The sequence below is a fragment of the Pagrus pagrus genome (assembly GCF_965226575.1).
Source record: "Pagrus pagrus genome assembly, chromosome: 3".
NCBI classification, from domain to species: Eukaryota; Metazoa; Chordata; class Actinopteri; order Spariformes; family Sparidae; genus Pagrus; species Pagrus pagrus.
This window is the reverse complement of record NC_140187.1, coordinates 15461118-15483272: the sequence shown is the minus strand read 5'-3', so window position 1 is coordinate 15483272 and position 22155 is coordinate 15461118. Positions and strand designations below refer to the sequence as shown.

Genomic DNA, 22155 nt, shown 5'->3' with positions numbered 1-22155 from the left:
TGGCTCCTATTAAAGTTATGTTTCAGCCGAGATCTCTGTTTCACTCGTATTCCCCGCTGGGACTCGGGAACTGTAGTTTCAACATTGGAAGAGTTTGGATTCAGGATCTCACTTAGGCTCCGGTAACCACAAATCATGAGGAACTCTCCTTTAAACTCCCCTTCCTAGGAAGCAAAAAATCTCCATATGTCACAATTACAATTACTTTGGGTTGGAACCAGGGCAAATCTGGAAAGCTTTGGACGATTTGATGCAAGACACAGACACTAATATTTACTTAATGAGCCGTGATTTCTCTGTCTGACCGTTCATCATGACAGTTGTGCTTCTGTAGAAAGGCTTCCTTTTTCATCAGTGGCAGAATGTAACTGCAAATATTCTCTCAATTACTGAAATACCATTTTAGGTACTTGTATGTATTTCCATTTGCTGCTACTTTATACTTCTACTCCACTACATTTCAGAGGAGATGTTGTACTTCCACTGCATTTCTTTAAACTGCTGTAGTAACTGCTAAGTTGTAGTCAATGTGCTTTTACTTCCAGCTCAAAGCGTTTCTATTTGAGGAATGAGACTCAACAAATTACTTTTTCACCGACAGCAACTGATAAATCCTGCGTAGAATGACTTGAATGGTCTCAGTACTTCTTCTTTCACTGCTTTTCATGCTGTAACACTGTGACTAATGACTCTAAACTTGACTGTCTTTATCTATCAGGGGATGTGTATATCCAGCCGACTCAAGACACCAAGAACCCCGTCATCTACGGAGTCTTCTCAGTTTCAGGGTGAGTGACTGACAGCTTCCTCCGACTCTCTAACTTTCATGCAGTTTGGAGAGAAGGTGTATTTTGGTTTCCTGCTTTTGTTTGTGTTCATTTTCACTCAGCCTGAAGGCGTCGGCTCTCTCTGATATTGAAATGCTGTGTTGTGTATGGCCTGTCAGATTCAGGCTACAAAGACAAAAACAGGGCTGTGAATGTGGAGCCCAGAGGGAGTCGTGCTCCTCTGAGAGACTGACTGAGCCTATAGTTCCTTATAGGTCAGGTTTGATAGCAAGTTGTCATTCAACGGCACGGCATTAAAATTCAAGGGAACCAACCAGACATGGAAATTTAGATTCTGACTGCAGGGAGAGGCGCGCGCAGAGTCATAATAAACGCGTCTTGATTAATGTATTTGAGAAACAAATACTGTTATTGTTTCCATCCTCTTCTTAGGCATCAGGCACATTTAAACCCAGCTGATAAAAACACACGCGGTGCTAATGATAGAGGCCCATGACAGGAGTTACAAACATAGTACACCCACCACACAGCAGCGAGAGCCCGAGCTCTGGCGATTCTCTGCAGTACGTGGGTGTTTGTATGTCAGTGTGTCAGACAGCTTGACTCTGGTTGAGTGTGTGTTTGTGCGTCATAATGTTTCAGTGTGTTCCTGTAAGAGGCCTGGCTGAGTACGTGGGAAGGAAGTAGATTGTACCAGCCGCAGAGAACACCCGTAGTAATTATCTCAGGGAGTGAGTTAATCTGTATCCTCGAGCTGCTGCTGCTGCTGCTGCCGCTGTTGTCTCTGTGTGCTCATCCTTTATCTCCCGCCCTCCTCCAGGTCTGTGTTTAAAGGCTCGGCGGTGTGCGTCTACTCCATGGCCGACATCCGCATGGTCTTCAACGGGCCTTTTGCCCACAAGGAGGGGCCAAACTACCAGTGGGTGGCGTACACTGGGAAGATCCCCTACCCACGACCTGGCACTGTGAGTTATGAACAATAAAGATCTTTTATATAACTTGTTTTCACTGCATAAGGAATTTGCTTAATTGCAGGTTTGATAGTTATATGCTTTTCTTTTTCAATAGTGTCCTGGAGGCACTTTCACCCCCAACATGAAATCCACAAAGGATTACCCAGATGAGGTGATCAACTTCATGAGAAACCACCCCACCATGTACAATGCGGTATACCCAGTGCACAAGCGCCCCCTGGTGGTCAGAACCAACGTGGACTACGAGTTCACCACAATTGCAGTGGACCAAGTGGCAGCTGCGGATGGGAACTACGAGGTGCTCTTCCTGGGCACAGGTCAGCACAAGACATTATATGATTATTGTACAGTGAGATAATGTCCTCTGGCCTTGGCTCTGTCCAGATGGGTTATATTTAGGGAATTCTCTCCTGTTTTACAGATCGCGGGTCAGTCCAGAAAGTGATTGTCCTGCCCAGAGACGACCTGCAGACAGAGGAGCTGGTCTTAGAGGAAGTGGAGGTCTTCAAGGTAGGAACCTTATTCTCTTATCAATCTCCTACAGTATATCATGTTTGTTATCTGCGACAAAAAAATAACACTGAATATTTGTTTTCTGCTCGTTTAAAGCTGTCGTTAACTTTGTCACTGCAGGTTCCCACATCAATTACCACCATGAAGATTTCATCCAAAAGGGTAAGTTACTTTGAAGTGGCTCAGACCACATAGTTAAGCAGATAAGTAAATTGTAGCACAGCAGTCAGACGTCAGATAAAATATGTGCGTACAGTCGTTATTCTAAATGAGAAAATTACGTAAGCTTTATGTACAAACATACAAAACACAAGGGGGAATCAAAACATATAAAAAAGTAAAGAACATAACAAATAACATACAAATGGCAAAATACAAACAATCAAAATCATCATTACATTTTACATTCTAGAATAAAAAAAACAAATAACAATATAAGTATGTGTTGTACCACAGTTACCATAGTTTCTACAGTTTCTCTGAAAGGAGTTAGTACAGTGTGTAACTGTACATTCATGGGAAGGTTCCTGGAAAGAACCGTGTAATTTTGTTGCTTATTAAATGGGAAAGAGACACAGTGTTCAAATGGTGGATTTGCAGTTAATCACTGCAGTTATTTTCTAACCTTGAGAGCTGAACTGGAGAAAAAGTGGAATTTGGCTGCAGCCAAGCATATTGTACATATATACATACACACATACGTACCTGGAGAATACTGTTTGGCTTTAAATGGAGTAAAAGGAAATCCTTCAGGAAAACAGCAACTGATTATAAACTCAACACAACTACTAACTTTCTCAGACCTGTAAAATAAAAGTGGTACTGAAAATGTTTGTCTCTGATTATTTTATTTTCTGATGTTTACCTCTGTTTATCTTTTTTTTTTCCCAATAGCAACAACTCTATGTAGGATCGGTGTTGGGGGTGACCCACCTGGCTCTCCATCGCTGTGATGTGTACGGGGAGGCCTGCGCTGACTGCTGTCTGGCCAGAGACCCGTACTGCGCCTGGGACGGCAAATCCTGCTCCAGATACTCGTCCTCACAGAAGAGGTGAGGATTAAGATTGTATAGACAGTATGTACAGCACTTGTTTGCATGTGTTTGTGTTTTACTTGATAAGGAGGTAATTTTGAAATATGTTGAAGTTAAGCTTTTTATTTTGTTCTGTTGATCTGACCCCTCTAGACGGAGCCGTCGGCAGGATGTAAAGTATGGCAACCCAATCCGCCAGTGCAGAGGTTATAACTCTAACAGTGAGTATCTGGATACCTACCTACCTCTTTGAGTGCGCTCTATCTATCTATCTAGTTTGTATATTTTATACATTTTCTCATGAATAATACATCATATTGTTTTCTAGCCAATAAGAACACTCTGGAGACGGTTCAGTATGGGGTGGAGGGCAGCACCACGTTCCTGGAGTGCCAGGCCAGGTCTCCTCACATGTCTCTCAAGTGGCACCTGCAAAAGGAAAACAGCGACAGAAGAAAAGAGGTGAGCAAAGCCTTCACTGTAACGTGGTTTGAAGCTCACTGTGTAATCAGAGCACATTACTGCAGTTCTGGTGTGTGAATCTAAAGATATGTGACAAGTTAAAGGAAAAACCAACATGAAGTGTCTTCGTATGGATTCAGGCCACCACAAATGGCTTCAAGGCCCCTTTCCAAGTCTATGAACGCCATTTCTCCACAAAATATTGCGTCATTTTTACATATGACTTGTTTTTATCAGGTATTCTCATTGAGAGCAACATCTCTCTTGCAAGAGAGACCTGAATACAGCTGATAGAAATAAATAAAAACAGAGACGAGTCCTTTAATTTGTCCCCCATCCTGACATTAGTGTTTAAATTTTACATTTAACATCTTTACTGTCCCTCCTTCCAGATTCGCTCAGAGGGCCGCACCCTGAAAACAGAACAAGGTCTCCTGATCCGCTCTCTGCAGTCGTCTGACGGCGGCATCTACCAGTGCACCTCCACAGAGAAAAACTTCAAGCACACGCTCGTCAAACTGCAGCTCGTGGTGCTTTCCAGTCGCACGGTCAACAACGTGTTGGTGGAAACGGGAAGCCCGGCCCTCCCTCCGCTGCAGTCCAGCACCTGGACTCCGAGCGCCGGTCAGTATAAGGACCTGCTGACCATCCTGAGCCAACCGGAGATGGGCCTGATCAACCAGTACTGCCAGGATTACTGGCAGCTCGGAGAGGGCACCCTCGGGGACAACAAAGCCAAAAGCCTGAAGGAGCTGAAAGAGCAGAAGAAGCCTCGCAACCGTCGGCATCATGATGAGCAAACGACTCCGGCTGAGACATGAGGAGCTGGATTTACACCTTATCAAACACCCCCCAGTCCTACCTGTCTACCTTTTCACACCGCCCCCTAGGGAAATGACTCCAGTTAGAAAAATCAACAGACAAGACAGACACTGCAACCAAAAGCAACAGCATCAAACAGTCTCTATGTAACTGTTGGAAAAAATACACAATATTTATTGTAGGTTGTAAAAAGTAATTCTTTGTACCTATCTAGAAAACATGTTTTTTTTGTGAATAGGTAAATCTGTGCAAATATTGTTGTTATTATAATATTATTGTTAGTGTTATTGTTTATTACGATGTGTTATTACGTTGAGAATATCTTTATGTTTGGTGTTTTTGAGAAACAGCAACAGTAACCGAGGACATTGGGAGTTATCCACACATGGATTCACAGACTGTTAAGGTGACCGTGTTGGATCACTTGACTGCTGGCAGTATTCAGTGTCTGCGCTGGAAGTCGAGTCGTAATTCTCGGACTCCTCGAACTAAAGCAGGCAGTTTTTCTGTTTTTGTTTTTTTTTTTTACTGCGAGCTGTTGACAGAATGATGACGGCATTTCTTGGGACATGAACGGATGACAAGAAATGCCCGCCGACTGCAGCTGTGACGACGCGTCGCGCTCTCACGCGGTCACGTTGATGAAAGAAGGCCCTTTGTGGCAGGTGCAGTGAGACGTCTCTCCTCTCATGCTGTGGTCCAGCCTGACCTCACGTAACGATGTTGCATCACCCGCCCAAATTCTTCCAAAAATCAGTTGCTGCCAAGTGTTTGTTTTGTTTATATGTGAATATCACATCTCAATGTTGTATCCTTAACAAACGTGATCTTTGTGATAAGCTGTTTTTTGGGGGGTTAAAGGGTGTTTTAACGACACAAAAGCTGAAAATATAACATTGCCTTCTCTTTTCTCTTTTGGAGATGAGAAATTCCAGCAGGCAGCTAAATGTGAGTTTGTGACAGTTTGTGATAAATAAAAAATATTAGAGACGAAGCACCTTCTGTTGCCAAATTGGTAAATACTTCACATGTATCTGTGGCATCTGCAGTATGTTCATATAAGGCAGAGCAGCTTGTGTGTCCCGAGCTCTCCAACGTTTGCATTCCTGCCAGTTTCATGCTAAATATCGGTTTCACTAATAAGTCTACACATAGATTAGCTTTGATTGGGAATTAACTATTTTAACTGGTGCTGTATTTTCTGTATTAGCTGGTTGACAACAGAGCGCTACTGCAGTGCCATCATACATGCCACAGACTTCGTATAAACTGTTTATACCGAGCAGCTTCCATACAGTAAAAGAAAATTGTCACAAGTACAACCACTAACAAGCCGATCACCACCAAACCTGAAGAGAAACATGTACCAAAATCTTCAGAAGGTGGCTTTTCATTGTGCATGGCATGTACAGTGTATGTATATGGTATTTGTCTAAAATGCTCTGTTGCTGTGGATGTCAGTGAATGTCTTTCTTGTCGTGGGAATATGGAAATACTATCAGTGCAGGAAAGATGTGCTCGAACCTTTTCATGGTGGGAAATGCTGAAAGTACAAGAAGGTCAGATTGTGATTTTATCTCTCTCTCTCCTCTCTCTCTGTATGTCTCTCTCTCTCTCTCTCTCTCTCTCGTTCTCAATACTTTGCAAAACAAATTTGCATATATTTCAAACACGTGCATCTATTTTATTTTCTCTGTTGGCAGACTCTGCTCTGGGTCCTTGAGGTAAAGTAATGTATGATATAATGCACAGTTGATGTTATTGTAATGACTTGTAAAAAATTACTATCTTTTTCTTCCTCATCAATGTTGCTGACTAATAAATTAAAGCTCTATATTTTATAATAACAAAGGTTCTGTTCTGTTTGCCAACGGAGAACGACTGCAGGGAGGTCTACAGATGTTTTACTTAAAGCAACATTATGTAACTTTTTCTTTTACTTTAAATAACATCCTCAAAATCATGTTGCTGGTACAGTGTCTTGTAATCGGGTGAATGGTGTCTCTGTCACTTGTGTCTGCACCATGTAACTTCAGTGAGAGGGCAGGATCACAGCGTTACATGTTTACTTGAAGTAGTTTTCAACACATAACGTTGTTATGTCATAATGAGTTTTGTTTGTAGTTAACACCTACATTATGTCTGACAAATTGTTACAGACCTGGGATTGTATTTACGACAGCGGTGTTGCACTCAGAAACTGCGGGGGGCGCCAAATTGCACAAAATGCCAATTTCTACATAATGTTGCTTTAGGTAGCTTTTTAGTTTAAGTTATTTGTAGATTGTAGAATCGGTAACTTAACCAACGATGACTCCACAAAAGAGCACGAAGCACAAAAGTTAAAGCGATGATAATCAACTTTATTCACAACAAAAAACAGAAAAAGAAACGACAAGTTATCGTGTGTAAGGAAATGCACTGCATGCTCACACACACACACACACACACACACTGTGCTTGCACACAGATACACATAATTGAAAGTGAGTAGATTAGGATCCTTAACCAGCTTCAGATTGAGGTCAATGAGATCTGTCAGGTGAAACCGCAAAGCTCTTTAAGCACTTCAGAGCTCACCCTTCAGTCTGCATGGATCCTACAAGAAATGTCAGCGTGTCTGTCTCCATGTTTGGAGGGGTCTGCTTATTTAGCTCAGTGAGCCCCCCTTTGCTGTGATTGTTGTATTGTGTGAAGAGGAAACTGGCTCTTTTAATCAACATGTTGCAAACACCATATGCCCTACATTTAAGGCCACATTTAGGCCTACCTGCACCCACATCTGGTTTAATTTTTATTTTCATTTTGGTCTCGATGTCAGATGAATCTAGTTTCCGGCCAGAGGTGCAACAATCAGCACCAAGTTATTTAGCTACACACGCCTCTCTTTTAAAGGCACCTAAGAACGGCATAGAGAGATAAGCACTTGAGCCGATGTTCATCTTCCGCTGAGCACAGCAAAGTCCCCCTAAAGGTTAGATCACTCCTCCACTGGTGTATGTCTGCTTCTCCTCACACCTTTCACCCTGCCCTAAAACACCCCTCGTCCTTGCTCTCCATTGGCCCTCCTGGGTCAGGTGGGCAGAGGATGCCCGAAATCCTCTCCTAAGACAGGAAAATGCTCACACATTCTCCAGTGTTTGCTGCAGGCGGTTGACGCACCAGCTGCGCAGTTGACGGCACCGGTCGGAGAGTAGGCGATCACACCCTACTTCCATTTTTTTCCCGACACTTGGCTTTTGAGCAGAGGGGCCTCAAACAGGGAAAAGTAGGATGGGGGCTGGAGCGAGCGCCGAGGAGAAACACTCCAGAGAGCTGGAGAAGAAGCTGAAGGAGGATGCCGACAAGGATGCAAGGACTGTCAAGCTGCTGCTGCTAGGTAAAGACAGCTTGCAATGAGAGGAAACCTCATCGTCATGGTTACACATATTTAAGGGCCCCATTAGGCCCCATGGTGAGGCTACAAGAGAAATAGCTAACCTGTCTAATCTGTCTATGGGATGTAATTTTAGCTGATTCTTGTAAAGTTTGGTTTAGTCTTTCATAAACTTCATTTGGAAGTTTGTTGAGATCTGAATAACCTTACCTTACCTTTATATTAACTGTGATGAAAACAAGCAACATGTTTGAGTCAATGCTTAATAACCTGTGTCATTGAATTGCTGAGACACCTCGATAATCACTCAAGCCAATCCCTTGTTAATCCTGAAACAACAGGTTGTGCAGCACAAAGGGCTTAACCCTGAAGGACACAGATACCTCACCGCTCATCCCAAACAGGGATGTACCGTTCAAATACAATAACCTAAATACATCAGATGGAATAAGCTTATTAATGGGAGGGAAGTAAGGGTTTTTTGTTGGGTTAGCATTTTTTTTTAACCAAACAACCATCAAATTTCAGGCACTAAAATATGTTTATATGGTATATAACAGTGTTGGATTTAAAATCAAAGTACAGTTGGGAGTAGTCTGTCTGGGTTTTAAAGACACTGTTTCACACTCGGCTTTATCATTCCTCATAACGATGTAGGTCAGGGGCAGGAAAAGTTGCCCCTGACATCAGCTTTGAACAAGATTAGACCTAAAGTAAGAATTATTTTCATCCTCCTGTCTGATGAATCCCACTAGGCCACCTGCAGTTATTATCATTCTCCTCTCATTTTAAAGGGGCTCTTTGTAAAGATTTATAGCAATTTACATGTATTTACAATTTTTTTTATTGGCCATATGTGAGCAGATTGTAACGTGACGCGTGGACACTAACAGAGAGCAAAGGTAGCTAACGTTAGTTTTGTACTGTACTACAGTACAGACACAGACGCACCACAGAGCCCCTTGAAAATAAACTCAAAACGTCAAAAAAACTACTGTTACAAAAAAGTTATTTCCCGGAAACCATTAAAAATGATTTATTTTTAAACCATAACTACATTCAATTTGTTTTTCTTCTTTCACATAGGTGCTGGAGAATCAGGAAAGAGCACAATCGTCAAACAGATGAAGTGAGATCATTTGACTTTGCACTTACACGATGACTCGTTTCTTCTCTAACTGACTGTAAGTCACACACTAACACTGTATCCTCTCATCAGAATTATCCACAAAGATGGTTACTCACTTGAAGAATGCTTGGAGTTCATCGTCATCATCTACAGCAACACCCTGCAGTCAATCATGGCCATTGTGAAGGCCATGAACACACTCAACATCGGCTACGGCCACGCTGACCAGCAGGTAATGACAGCTGAGAAAGACTTCGGTGTGTTTCACATAAACTGTTAATTGCAGAGCACTAAGCATAACTTGAATGTGTCTCTGTCCAGGATGACGCCAGGAAGCTCATGCATCTTGCAGACACCATTGAGGAAGGCTCCATGCCTAAAGAGCTGGCGGACATCATCCTGCGCCTGTGGAAGGACACTGGCATACAGGCGTGCTTTGACAGGGCCTCCGAGTACCAACTCAACGACTCCGCTGGATAGTAAGAAATTACCTGAGATTTAAAATTGCTACAATATCTCTCATTTGTGTTTGTTATTGAATGAATGTTTCCCTTCCCTCAGCTACCTGAATGACTTGGAGCGACTGGTCCAACCAGGCTACGTGCCCACTGAGCAGGATGTGCTGCGATCAAGAGTGAAGACCACTGGTATCATCGAGACCCAGTTCTCCTTCAAAGATCTCCATTTCAGGTGATTCAGCGCAGTGTTTCTGAAGAGGCGAGCACCAATAACTCATCATCAGTGCTCCCACTGCGATAGATCACAATCATAAAGATGGCGTGTTTCTGTTTCCGTGCAGAATGTTCGACGTGGGTGGCCAGAGGTCAGAGAGGAAGAAGTGGATCCATTGTTTCGAAGGTGTGACCTGTATCATCTTCATTGCTGCTTTGAGCGCCTACGACATGGTGCTGGTGGAGGACGATGAAGTGGTAAGATTATTTGTGTCTAATCCTTTTCTGCCAACCAGCAGTTCATTGATTAGAGGAGGCTCCTCACCGGGACACATTTTTTCTTTCAGAACCGAATGCACGAAAGTCTGCACTTGTTCAACAGTATCTGCAACCACCGCTACTTCATCGCCACCTCCATCGTACTCTTCCTCAACAAGAAAGACGTGTTCATTGAGAAGATCAAGAAAGCTCATCTCAGCATGTGCTTCCCCGATTACGATGGTGAGGTGATCACAACACACAAAGTCCAGTGTGTAAGATTTAGGGGGATCTATTCGCAGAGAAGGAATTATTTTTTCATTGTGTATAATCACCTGAAACTATGGATTGTTGTGTTTTTGTTAGCTTCGAATGAATCCTTTATGTTCCTATGCCACGTTGCTCGACCATGTTTCTACAGTAGCCCAGAATGGACAAACCAAACACTGGCAATTTTTAGTTGCCACCGTAGGGGAGGCTGAAACAAGTGGTATTCAGTTGGTTGCAATCTGTAACATCACCTAGATGCCACTAAATCCCACACATCACTCCTTTAGGGATATTAACAAGTGTCCCTTTGTTTTGTTGTCTCATTCATTAAGGTCCTAATACTTATGAGGATGCTGGTAACTACATCAAAATTCAGTTCTTGGACCTGAACATGCGCCGAGACATCAAAGAAATCTACTCTCACATGACCTGCGCCACAGACACAGAGAACGTCAAGTTTGTGTTCGACGCCGTAACCGACATCATCATCAAAGAAAACCTGAAAGATTGTGGTCTCTTCTAAGAGCCATGCTGAGACGCCCACTGAAGGTGAGCAAAGTTCGCAAAGTTTTCTACAACGATGATTCAGATTTAAAACCCTTCGACCAGCTGATTAAGCAGTGTGACTTTCTGTTCTTTCTACAGGGTGATGTTGTAGCCCCGTCACCTCCCACAAATCCCTTCTTGATTCAAACTGAGGATGAATGAAGATGAAAACTTTCCCCTCAAACCAGCGAACGCAAAGAAATAAAGATCAAATTGGTTGTGTTCAAGTTGTAGTTCTGACCAAAGACTTCAGGTCAACTAAGACCGCAAGACAGCTCTTGAGTCAGAAAATCCTGTGCAGATTTCAGATGAGTTGAATTTTAGTAACTTCTCTCTCGAGTCTCGTGAACTTGTCTTCGGGGGGCTATGCAATCTGTAGTTAAGACATCAAACGCTTCTGTCAGCATAAAGCATTTTCTTCTGACATGTACTAATGTGAATAGATGTCAGGCTTATTACACATCGTCTCTATGCTCCAGTAACTGGTCAATATTGAGCCAAAAAGCAAAACGAGAGGGCCTCACCACCTGCAGACGCACTTCAACTTTTGTTAGTTAAATTTAAGAAGAACTTGTCACTAGATGGCTTTTACATACAGATACTCTACAGCACAGTTTGGGACAATTCAAACACAATTGAATTTTTAAAGAGAGTTTTAGAAAGTGTAACTTTTTGCAATAGTTGAAAAGGGCCGTGTATATATATATTTAAACTGTTTTCTATTGGACAGTTCATTAAGTGTGGTGATACCATGTGGATCTGTAACACTGATGAGCGGTAGATGTAAGATACTTCAACTTAAAAGTCCTTGTGGATCTACAGGCCTTTGAGGCAACAATCCTGTACAGACATCAATAATTGTAAACCTTGACTAAACGTATTAAAGCTTCTGTAGAGTGGTTTTCGATTTTTCACAAATAAAAACTAACACAGCAGTTGTTCATTGTTCATATTGTGTCATTTATTAATTTCACAGGATGTTTCAGTTTCCTTTTCTAGAATTATGAGACCAGTCATGTTTAGTGTGAAGGACCAAAACTGACAAAATCAAAATTAATCAATAAATGAATCAATTAATGACTCAATAGATACATTAATATGCCAATAAAAGCACCAGAAATCATCTTACAAATATATTTAGGCATTATTTAATATATAATATGTGGCATAAATTGATATTTCTTTTTTAAATTTGCTTCTACATTTATTTATATTTGCATTAATTCCCCAATTTAATTAATATTATATTTATTTTCCCAAATGTATTTCGTTTTCTCTTTTTAGTTTAATTTTTATTTGCATTTCTGCTCGATAGACATTCGAGTACATAGATCGACTATACATGCCCTGCTCCCACACCGATGGCTACGGTCACGAATAATTTAATTATTGATCCATTTATTTTTTATTTTGGCAGTTTCGGTCCCCTAAAGTTTAGGATTGAACTGCCTTAACCTCTAATTTCAGTCAGAATAAAAGAACATTTCGGGAAATACACTGATTCACTTTCTTACTGGAAGTTAGATGAGAAGATCGATACCACTTTACTGTCTGTATGGTAAATATCAGAGTTTAGCTTAGCACGAAGGCTGAATACCAAAGCCTTCTGCTTACAAGAACCTCTAAAGCTAACTAATTAACATAATATATCTTGTTAATCTAAGGAGGATTTTGTTGCCCTCGGGCAGAGCCAAGCTAGCTAATTCCTCTTGGTTTCCTGGTTTTGTGCTAAGCTAGGCTAACCTAACCAGCTTCTGGTACTAGCTTCCTATTTACCATACATGGGCCCATTTCACCACAGTTGCACGATCAGATAAATTCCTGTCCAATTCATTTTGATGTGGTCAACTAATCAAACTTAACACCATACTTTGGACCCATACGTGAGCATGCGAGATTCCTGCAGGTCTCCATGCTTTCAAAACGTTTCATAACGCCCCAGACTGCTTTTCAAGTGGTATCAATCCTCTATCATATTTCCCAAAATGTCAAACTATTCTTTTAAATACAATCTGAGATAAAGCAGTTAGGGTGATGTTAGTTAGGGTTTCTGACTTCAAAAAGTCAGAAATATCATTCCCATGGCCTCGGGCAGTTTAGACAACACTTGAGAATCAAGCAGCTGTCTCCCAAAGCCAAAGAAAATGTAGATGTGATCTCACCGAGCCGTGCAGCCTGAAGCTTTACTGAGCTTTACACACACTCAGGATGTTTGGTAAGAGATGAACCAGCCAAGAAAATATTCCTCTCTCAAAACATCACAGTTAAGGAGACGTCATTCACTTTCTCTGACGGCGTGGAACAATAATGAATATTCACAGTACAACTGTACTTCAGTTCAGTGCAGTTATTTCTTTGATAACCAAGATGTAAAATTTGCAATAAATACCTAAGACTATCCTAAGACATTGTAGGCAACAACATTTTTAAGTTTTATTTTCTTATGAAAGCATTCATTGATTTTCGTTTTTCCTTTAAACCCTGAGTTCTCACCACATGAAAAGTTAACAGGTTTGAAGATGTGCAATTAAGAGAAACAAAGAGAGAGACAGCAAATGGCAACTTCGACCAAATTTCAACAAGAAGAAACCACCTATACTGAATACAGCTGACGGAAAAATGATGGAAAACAAACATGTTTTCACTCACTTCAGGTTCAGTGTGCAGGATTCATTGGCATCTATCGGCGTGGTTGCAGATTGCAACCAACTGAATACTCTTTGTTTCAGCCTCTCCTACGGTGACTGCTAATAACAAGAAAAATAACAAAAGCCCTCTTTAGAGCCAGTGTTTGTTTTGTCCGTTTTGGGCTACCGTAGAAACATGGCTGACTCCGTGGAAGAGTACCTGCTCCCTCTGTAGATATAAAAGGCTCATTCAGGTGATTATACACTAATGAAAACATTATTATTAATATTATATTACATTTCTGCCCCTAAATCCTACACACTGGACCTTTAACGTAAAAATAAAAATAAAAAAAAAACACATTTTATGGCTTGTTTCATGTCTAAGAAAAAGGTGCTTTACACGGATGTCACAGTCAGTGTAAAACTGTACATGGAATGATACCTATTGTGCAATATCAACGATGGCCTCCAAAAATACTTGACAACTTATATGCACTGTACAGCATCCAGACAGACCAAGAAAAAACTGAAGGCACTTTAAAACAGCAAGAGTCATCCTGGACCTCTCACTCACTGTCGATTTCTGTGAATGTGCAGCCCTTATTGTTATAAAAGCACTGATCAAGTCAAGAGAATCAACTGCAAAGAGGCACTGATCATCATGTTCAGAGAGAAAGTTTTCGGAGGTGAGTGTTTTTATAGGCTATATGCATTTTACATATGTGTGGCTAGATGGCACTGTTCCCATAAACACAGCTCAGCTGTAATTTCTGATATGCGTACACACACATTCACACACACTCATAACTGCACCTCGACAGACATTTTTTGCTCCACAGAGTTTTTCTAAAATCACTTACACACTCCTCATTTTCCAGGAGACAAGTCGGTTCAGCTTTAACTTAATACAGCACGTGATGAAGCTGATTTCTCAGTTTTCTGTCTCGATCCGGAGCAGCAGAACAGACGGGGCGAGTTTTGACCCACTGCACCTGACGGGGTGTGTGCTGAAGGCTAATGCCGATGTCACCACGCGCATCCTCTGACTCAGAACAGTCCCACCATGTGATCGATCTGCCTCATGTAGACACTCTTTAAAGGCAGCGTGTACCGTCGCTCCTCTGGGATCCTGTTGCACTGCAGAGTGAGAGAAAAGGGAAGACAGAATGAATAATTACATTGTGTGTCTTCTAAAAGTATATATCTTTTGGGAGTGAGATATGTTACGGTTACATACAACACTGAGATATCGTGGGACTTACATTGCTGATGTTGCTCGGTGGTGGCCGGTGGTTTGGCTCGCTTTCTTTCAGCACTCCGTCTTCACAAGGAAACAGGTCGCTCCACTGTTTCTCCCTGAAGCGCTTGTCTATAGGCACAACATGGCCCTCTGTGGTGAAGATGTACTTGTTATCGGATTTGTGAAGTGGGTTGTCCTCATCAAACAGCTGCAACGCAAGGGACACATTCTTGTTTTACACAACAGTGTGAGAGAGTTAAGTTTTAATTCAATATTTAATATTGTGAAAACATTTAGAGGATGTCTAACAAAAAAAGTAATTTAGCAAAATATTTTCTGAGTAGTTTGCTTCTTTGATCTGTTTTATATCATCGTAACATTAAATATCTGAGTTTTCAGCTGCGCATTTGAACAAAACAAGCAATGAGAAGATGCTACCTGGAGTTCTGGGAAATCGTGATGGCATTTTATACAGTTTTCTGACCTGTTTTAACAGTTAAAGAAAACATTTGAGTTAATCTATTAAATATATATGAACATAAATTGCAACAGTAAGTAAAAATGTAAATAATATAAAAACTGTGGTTATAATGAACAAATTGCTCCATTTCTACCAAAAAACTCTACCATTTAGCTGCACTCCAGTCTTTAAATCCAGGAAAACAAAACATTTAGCCAATTGCAATAGTTTGTATCACATTGATCAAAACGTTACAACATATCTAGTATCATATTATGCTCTCATATCATGCTGTCACATCCGTATATCATAGCAGGGAGCAACTGATTATTATCCTGGCCGATTATCGGATCTGATAGTCAGCAATTTTCTAATGTTTTTTTAGTCCGATTGCTGATAAAATAAAATAATTTAATAAAGATCAATGTTGGCTGTCTGTTGTCACCACTGTGCTCTCACTCAATGTTACACATTATGAGTGATAGCCCATCAATCTGCAAAGTAACCAATAGGTCTAAAGTTATCAAATAAATGTAGTGAGTAATAAGTTCAGAACAGTACTTGAATAAATTGTACTTGGCTACATTCCAACACTTGTTCTTTCAATCACTGAGATTTTCATTTTTACTGCAAAAGTACATCTGTTTCCGAATATCTTGCTTATTAATAATTTGTATCGTATCAGCCATGACACAAACATATCGGCCGATCCCTACAACCCTACAACTCTATATCTGACATGCTCGGGCTGCATCTTACCAAGTATAAGTATTTGCATGTCTCGCTGAGGAAGAAGCTCTCCATTCGATCCTCTTTGGATTTGTCCACGACGTGGTGGAGAGTGGCGTACCCACATCTGCAAACGACACAGCTCAGCTTTAAGTAGACGTATCAAAGTATTGTGCCACTCTCAGAAAAGGTGAATATATTTCTATCCACACCTGACTTTGGCATTTTTCTCAAGGCTCTGAAGAATATCCATTCCAACGTGCAAATAGAAAGGGTTTTTGGTCGCCTGCGGGGAAGTGAAGTGAGCGAGAGTTAATCAAATTCAACAAACCATCAACACTACGCTGTGTTATGACTGTGCAGGACTGTAGGTGTTACCTGGTACAGCAGATAGGTCGACTCCACCAGCTCTGGTCTTAAAGGGTAGAAGAGCACATCAGGAGCCTGCAGCTGCCAGTTGTATCTCTCCGGCAAAGCCCCGAAGCGCTTCCAGATGGCATAGTAGAAGGCGTGCAGGCAAATAGCGTTATCAACATCACCATTCAGCACCTAGAACACAGAGCGGAAATCTTTAGTTGAACACCACAACTCATATTTTACCTCATCCAAAGCTCAGAGTGGATAATCTAACCTGCAGCCCAGGAAAGAAGGCCTGAAGGGAGTCAATCCAGGTGTTCATTATCTCCCCGCTGGCCATGTTCACATTAACGTAGAGAGGTGGGTCACCCTCTCCTTCATTACATGACTCTCTCCTGGAAAAACACAGAGGCAGAGGAGGTTTCACAATATGTCACAACACTCAGTCAATCAGATAGTGAAGGTTATGTCCCTTTGTTAGTATCAGTGGTTGCTGAGGAGGAAGAAAGACATCCCATCAGACATCTTGTGACAGCCTCAAGTCTCAGAACTCAACTTTCCACATCCTCCAGTACGAAAAAAAAAGACTGGAAACCGTAAGCAGTTTCATTTCCTCCTGTGTTGGCCTATCCCAGACAGACGCTCATTTACATAACAGTTACAGAGGCAGACTCGTATCAAGATCCCGAGCGCCACCAACACGCCCAGTTACTTTCACACAAGCTGCCGCGTCACATTCTTTCACTGTGTGACTCACCCTCTCCTCATGTGATTCTGAATGCTCTCATAAGCAGCCTGGAACATCCCGTAGTCCTCTTTTTCACCGAATAGGATGTATGATTTGAGCAAATACTCGTAGAAGGAGTCCATACCAGCTCCCAGACCGCTCTGTTTGCCAACCCACTGGCCTGTTTGGATATTTACTACATTCCCTAAAGAAAAACAGAAAGAAAGTTGCTTTAAATCTTATGATAATTGAAGGCATCATATTTATATGTTCCATCAGGGAATTAGGGTATTTTCAAACCTCTGCACTCCGTTTAAATATTTTGGTACGTAAATGACTAATACAAAAAGTTTTGGAAAATGTTGAATAGCTGGCAGCTGTGCAATGTAATCCTTGTGGGTACCTTCAACCGTGAAAGTAAGTCCACTCAAGGTGCTTGTTTTTGCCACTGACAGACTCGCATTGTTATTCTAAATGTTTGCTAACATTACAAAAAGGATCCCTGCAGAGATGTAGCTTTTTGTTTAAGAGTGAAATCCTTTTTGTTTAACCAAGAAGAAGCTGCTACTGTATGTCGCTCTTGCCAAATCTACCAGACTTCACTTACAGAAACAGTAATTTTATCATTGTAAAACACATTTAATATAAGTTCGACACGAACAAAATAAAACTCATGTGCAGCCCCTGTCGCAAAATATGTAAACACCGGGTCCAGGTTTAAAAATACTGGAATTCCCCCTTAACAATGCTGGGTTGAAGCTTAAATTAAAAGCTGTATTTACCCAACAGACCAGTTTCATTGCTTCTCAGGCTCCAGAGAGCTCTGACTGCTCGTCTGGCAACCCACTCAAACGTGGAATCTCCAATCAAGCGGCTCAAAATGCCAAACTCCACCAGCAGTGACCCAGCTCCTGCAGTGCAAGTCTCATTGATGCTATCAGGGGGGACTCCCGTCTTCAGGTTAACCTGCAACAAGTCAAAATAGATGCTGAGTGACTTTTCAATCTGGAAAGTATAAAATGTATCTGCTACAACAGTCTTACTCACCCTTGGATAAGGAATGCCCGTGCTGGTGTTCTCGAAGGCCGGCAGTAAGCGGACAGCCAAGTCATGAGCCAAGTGAAGCAGCTCATTATCGTAACCTTCCAAGCCCACCTCGCCGAAAGGATGTTTTGGGTCCGTCAGCAGGATGTGAGATGAGATGAGGCTTCCCAAGATTCTTCAGAGAAAAGAAAGATATTACACAAAGGTTCCACACAGAAACGGACTATGAAATTAGTGTATTAGTGTAGTTGAATATAAAGTAAGATTAAGTCGTGAGTTTCAGTAAAAGATGGATAAAAAACAGATGAAGCAGTTTACTGGACTCAATTAGTGTTTAAGAGTCTTAAAAGACTGAAATCTTGAAACTTGTTTACATTTTTGAGAGAGTTTCAACTGAAAAGCATATCAAAGACATTTAAAGGAAATATTGCTTACGCTGACACTAAATTTAACTTCAGATTTTAGCCTGATCAGTTGCTGCGTCTACAGCCAGTTTATTCTTGTGTGACTCTAAAAACAATAGCAACATTTTTACCTGATGTTTGCCTCAAAAACCTGCACAGTCGAGTCCTTGTCAAAAGACACATTATCTATAACCAGCTTGACGGCTCTCTGGAACTCTGTCACATTGCCGAGCACCTGTGGAGAAACACCACGTTATATAACCACAGTATACTGTATCATTATGCTTTTTTGTTTGCATTACTACTGAGTGGCTTCCAGGTATTACGCTCAAATTCTAGTCAGACAACAACTTTTGTAAAGATGCTCTCAGCCATCCAGTTATACCTTCATGAAAGAGTCCAGTGCATTAAATAACTGTACAGAAAGTGTTTTGGTGCCTTAACTTTTCTAATCCAGAATCTTTTTTTAGGATCATGGATCCTGGAGCTGAGCACAGGGCAAAGAAGAAACCTTGGACTGTTGATTTTAGCGATTTCAGAGACTCTGCTCCCCATGACTCTGTGTAAGGGTTTTGTGGTTTTTTGGGGTTTTGGTAGGAAATGCACAATTTAGAATACAGGAAAAGCTAGCCATGCTACAATGGACAAACGCAATGTTAAGATCTTGTAAAAACCTAGAAAGTCTTTCAGCCTCACAAAATGGATTAAGCTGCTTTCCAATCTCATATTTAAAGCTCAAATATTGCCAAATGTCGATATTAATCGGTAGGTAAAATGCTGTAATCAACCTGCCCTGACTATTTTTGCATTTTCAACTCTGCAGGACATTGTGTAAAATAAAGACACATGCGGGAATATAACTTACCAGTAAGGTGTCTAAGGTGTCAATCAGTGTGAGTGAATAGTTCCCCAAAACGTCATTTATGTTGATGTTCGACCTGAAATGACATCAGTGAAACAGACTCAGTGCTGTTGTGCAGAAGAGGGAGGAATTATGATCAGATTATAAAACACAAAACATTTTTTTAAAGACTTTGGATGTGAGTGCAAGTTTTTTTCTCAGCAGACAGGATGGACAGAGAAACAGAAACCCCCCACTTTGCTCTTCTTGAAATGTCTGACATCACACCGCAAACAGGACTCCTGTGAATATTAAAACAGTGTGGTGGTTTTCCCTGATGACATAGTTATTATCAGCACAAGATAGGACTGCAGCTAAACTATTTTCATCATTTGTCTCTAAAATAGTAAAAACTGTCCATCAAGAAGTCCAAGGTGACTTATGTTGTTTAAGCAACTATTAAATTTGTTATCAAACTTAACATTTGGAAACTTTTTTTTGAAAACGGACTTTAGGATTTATGAACCATAACAAAGGTTAATGTCTAAGATGTGGGGACAAAACTCATTTCAGAAGTTCTTGTCTCACTGTGTGACTACAAGGAATGTTGATGGATAACATCGTTGACTCCACAGCTGCAGATGATAAAGCATGTACACCCCCCCATTGTATTCAGACTGCAGCAGAGAGCACAAATGAGTTATCTCTCAAAATCTTGACACAAAAAAAGCAAAACTACCTGCATGGCTAGATGTCACTGTGGCTGACAAAAACATTTGTTATTGCAGTGAATTTGTCTCTCATGCCAAATTTGCTTCTGTGAGTACGTTAGTCTGTTTAACATCTTAATCTCAGTTGTCTTTTATGTTTTGCCGATCACACACTCTATAGAGTGACCGCATTAGTATTGTTTTGAATACAAACTAGACAGTTGATCTGAAAGTCTAGTATTACACTACAGGGAGTGAAACTTTTGATTAGATGATATATTGAAGTGGAATTCAAAGTCTTTCGGTTTTAATGTTCAGCAAAAGGAAACATGATACACAGGTGATTCAGTGTAACTTTTACACAGTGAAAAGGGCTGAATGTCCCAGAAAACTGCAAGACTATGAATACAAAAACATCCTGATTGATTTGGTATGTAAACACTTTTCATGTTTGCTGGACTTTCATTATGATTACTTGCACTACGTCTCTCTGTTTTTGTCTTTGGTTGAGTGTGATGTTTTTAAGAGCTCAAGAGAGGACAGTAAGTAAATTAGCTACTTAATTAACCACTAGCTAAGTTGATCATCACAGAATTTATCGGTAATGATTTTGATAATCATTAAGTCAATTTAAGTCATTGTTTTTTGACAAAATTGCCAAATATTTACTGGTTTGAGGCAGTCAAGTTTGAATAATTGCTAGTTTTCTCGGTCTTGTATGATTATACACCAACTATTTTTAGATTGTTCGACAATTGTTAGTACCAAACACGTAATTTGAAGATGTCACGTAGAGCTTTGGAAAATGTGAGGGGAATGTTTCACTATTTTCTGCCATTTAATAGACCTAACAATAAACTAAATAAATAAAAAGCGGATTAAATGATAATAAAATAATCATTAGTTGCAGTCCCAATGTTGTTTTTCTCTACTCTTGTTAGATTGCATATTTGCATGAGGCCCCACTGCAACTAACGATTATTTTGTCCATTGATCTGTCGACTATTTCCAAGCTTGATCGATTAGTTGTTTGTTGGTGTGGTGAAAAGTGTCGATCAGGGTTTCCCAAAGCCCCAGATGACATTCTCGAATGTCTTGTTTTGTCCACAACCCAAAGATATTCAGTTACTGTCATAGAGTAGAGAAATCGATTAATCAATTAGCAATACAGTTTGCGATTAACTACATAAATGACAACTTATTGATTGACCATTGCAGCTATTGTTTCACTCTCCTAATTTCAATTGAAGGACGTGATGAAGTAATTAAACACATCCTTAATGTGACAGACCCCCCTGGAGCCCCATGCAGTCCCTTGACATGATACCTGGACCCCACTGTTGGACTTCTGTACTGTCCAAAGCAAAAGGTGTCCACTCTACCTGTTCATTGCTGAGCAGCAGGATTACACCACAAGCTGTTACGATGACAAACTACATGCAAATATCACAGTTTGCAGAGGACAGTTAGCATGTAAATGACCAGCAGGTGCCTGCCAGCTCAGGCAGGCAGCACAGCTTTGAATGACTCACGGGTTGAGCACGTCTGGTCCCCTCCCCTCACAGTCAATGGGGTTCAGCTCGTCCTCGGGAAATGCATATTTCATATAATTGTCATATCCGAAATAAAACATTTCCTTGGCCATGTCCTTCATTTTCGCCTTCAGCGTGTCCGGGAAGGAGCTGTATCTCCGGACGTACTCGTCCCTGTTGCCATCGAAGAAGCTCAGGTAGGATCTCTTGAGGGACTCCTCTCCCACCTTCCCACAGGTGCTCGCCGCCTCTTCATACCTCTGGCCGTGTATTCGTTGAGACCACGAGTTATCCCTCGAGTGTGTCCCTTTTTCCTCCCTGAATAATAAGTCCAATTTGTGCAAACTGAAAGTGAGAGGGAAGTTGAACCCCCAGCTAACGTTAGGTCCGAGCCCGAAGGCTAGCCACAGCACACAGCTGAGGGACAGTCTCAGTACGACCAGACCAACTACTATCGACCTCCATTGCATCTTTGATCCGGGTCGATGTTAAAACGCATAATTTAAGTCCACACACCTCCGAGGGGGTGAATGAACGTAAAAATCCAGCTTGTCAGGCTAAACTACAAGCAAAGAGTGGTTGTAGTGATTCCGCTTCACACGCTTCCTGTCAACAGACCAGCCCCTCTGAGAACCTGA

At 41.2% G+C, this 22155-nt stretch overlaps 3 protein-coding genes across 5 annotated transcripts in view; 2 read left to right on the top strand and 1 right to left on the bottom strand.

Annotated features, from left to right (window-relative positions):
- The window catches only part of sema3fa (sema domain, immunoglobulin domain (Ig), short basic domain, secreted, (semaphorin) 3Fa), a 54602-nt gene extending 48164 nt beyond the window's left edge, over nucleotides 1-6438 (top strand). For both annotated transcript variants that reach the window (XM_084347440.1, XM_084347439.1), the window contains 9 exons: nucleotides 719-788; nucleotides 1609-1753; nucleotides 1857-2079; nucleotides 2184-2272; nucleotides 2396-2437; nucleotides 3170-3327; nucleotides 3463-3530; nucleotides 3638-3771; nucleotides 4164-6438. In XM_084347440.1, coding sequence (XP_084203566.1) covers nucleotides 719-788; nucleotides 1609-1753; nucleotides 1857-2079; nucleotides 2184-2272; nucleotides 2396-2437; nucleotides 3170-3327; nucleotides 3463-3530; nucleotides 3638-3771; nucleotides 4164-4592 — 1358 coding nt within the window. In that variant the 3' untranslated portion in view covers nucleotides 4593-6438. The remainder of the gene's footprint in view (nucleotides 1-718; nucleotides 789-1608; nucleotides 1754-1856; nucleotides 2080-2183; nucleotides 2273-2395; nucleotides 2438-3169; nucleotides 3328-3462; nucleotides 3531-3637; nucleotides 3772-4163) is intronic.
- Nucleotides 6439-7866: 1428 nt separating this feature from the next.
- Nucleotides 7867-11025, top strand: gnat1 (guanine nucleotide binding protein (G protein), alpha transducing activity polypeptide 1; the record flags this gene model as incomplete). The annotated part of the gene is made up of 9 exons (XM_084347488.1): nucleotides 7867-7972; nucleotides 9056-9098; nucleotides 9189-9330; nucleotides 9420-9577; nucleotides 9660-9788; nucleotides 9898-10027; nucleotides 10117-10270; nucleotides 10630-10846; nucleotides 10943-11025. 8 exons carry the CDS (start codon nucleotides 7867-7869, stop codon nucleotides 10818-10820), a joined length of 1053 nt encoding a protein of 350 aa, XP_084203614.1. The 3' UTR covers nucleotides 10821-10846; nucleotides 10943-11025.
- A 2238-nt stretch (nucleotides 11026-13263) lies between these two features.
- Nucleotides 13264-22120, bottom strand: edem1 (ER degradation enhancer, mannosidase alpha-like 1). Of its 2 annotated transcripts, none has more exons than XM_084349917.1 (12): nucleotides 21518-22120; nucleotides 19300-19372; nucleotides 18566-18669; nucleotides 18034-18205; nucleotides 17769-17952; nucleotides 17017-17191; nucleotides 16534-16654; nucleotides 16281-16451; nucleotides 16115-16188; nucleotides 15933-16029; nucleotides 14736-14921; nucleotides 13264-14610 (listed from the first exon to the last, which is right to left on the bottom strand). In XM_084349917.1, exons 1-12 carry the CDS (start codon nucleotides 21985-21987, stop codon nucleotides 14521-14523), a joined length of 1917 nt encoding a protein of 638 aa, XP_084206043.1. In that variant the 5' UTR covers nucleotides 21988-22120; the 3' UTR covers nucleotides 13264-14520. The 2 variants fall into 2 exon arrangements, with proteins under 2 accessions (XP_084206043.1, XP_084206044.1); XM_084349918.1 differs by lacking the exon at nucleotides 13264-14610 and adding an exon at nucleotides 15152-15197 and having other exon boundaries at nucleotides 14840-14921.
- Between the last annotated feature and the right edge of the window lie 35 nt (nucleotides 22121-22155).

Coding starts and splice junctions, on each gene's coding strand:
- edem1 (XM_084349917.1), bottom strand. CDS start 21,987: ATGCAATGGAGGTCGATAGTAGTTGGTCTGGTCGTACTGAGACTGTCC. Junction 18,670..19,299: donor ACACCTTAGACACCTTACTG/GTAAGTTATATT, acceptor GTTTCTCCACAG/GTGCTCGGCAATGTGACAGA. Junction 16,655..17,016: donor CAGAATCACATGAGGAGAGG/GTGAGTCACACA, acceptor GTGTTTTTCCAG/GAGAGAGTCATGTAATGAAG.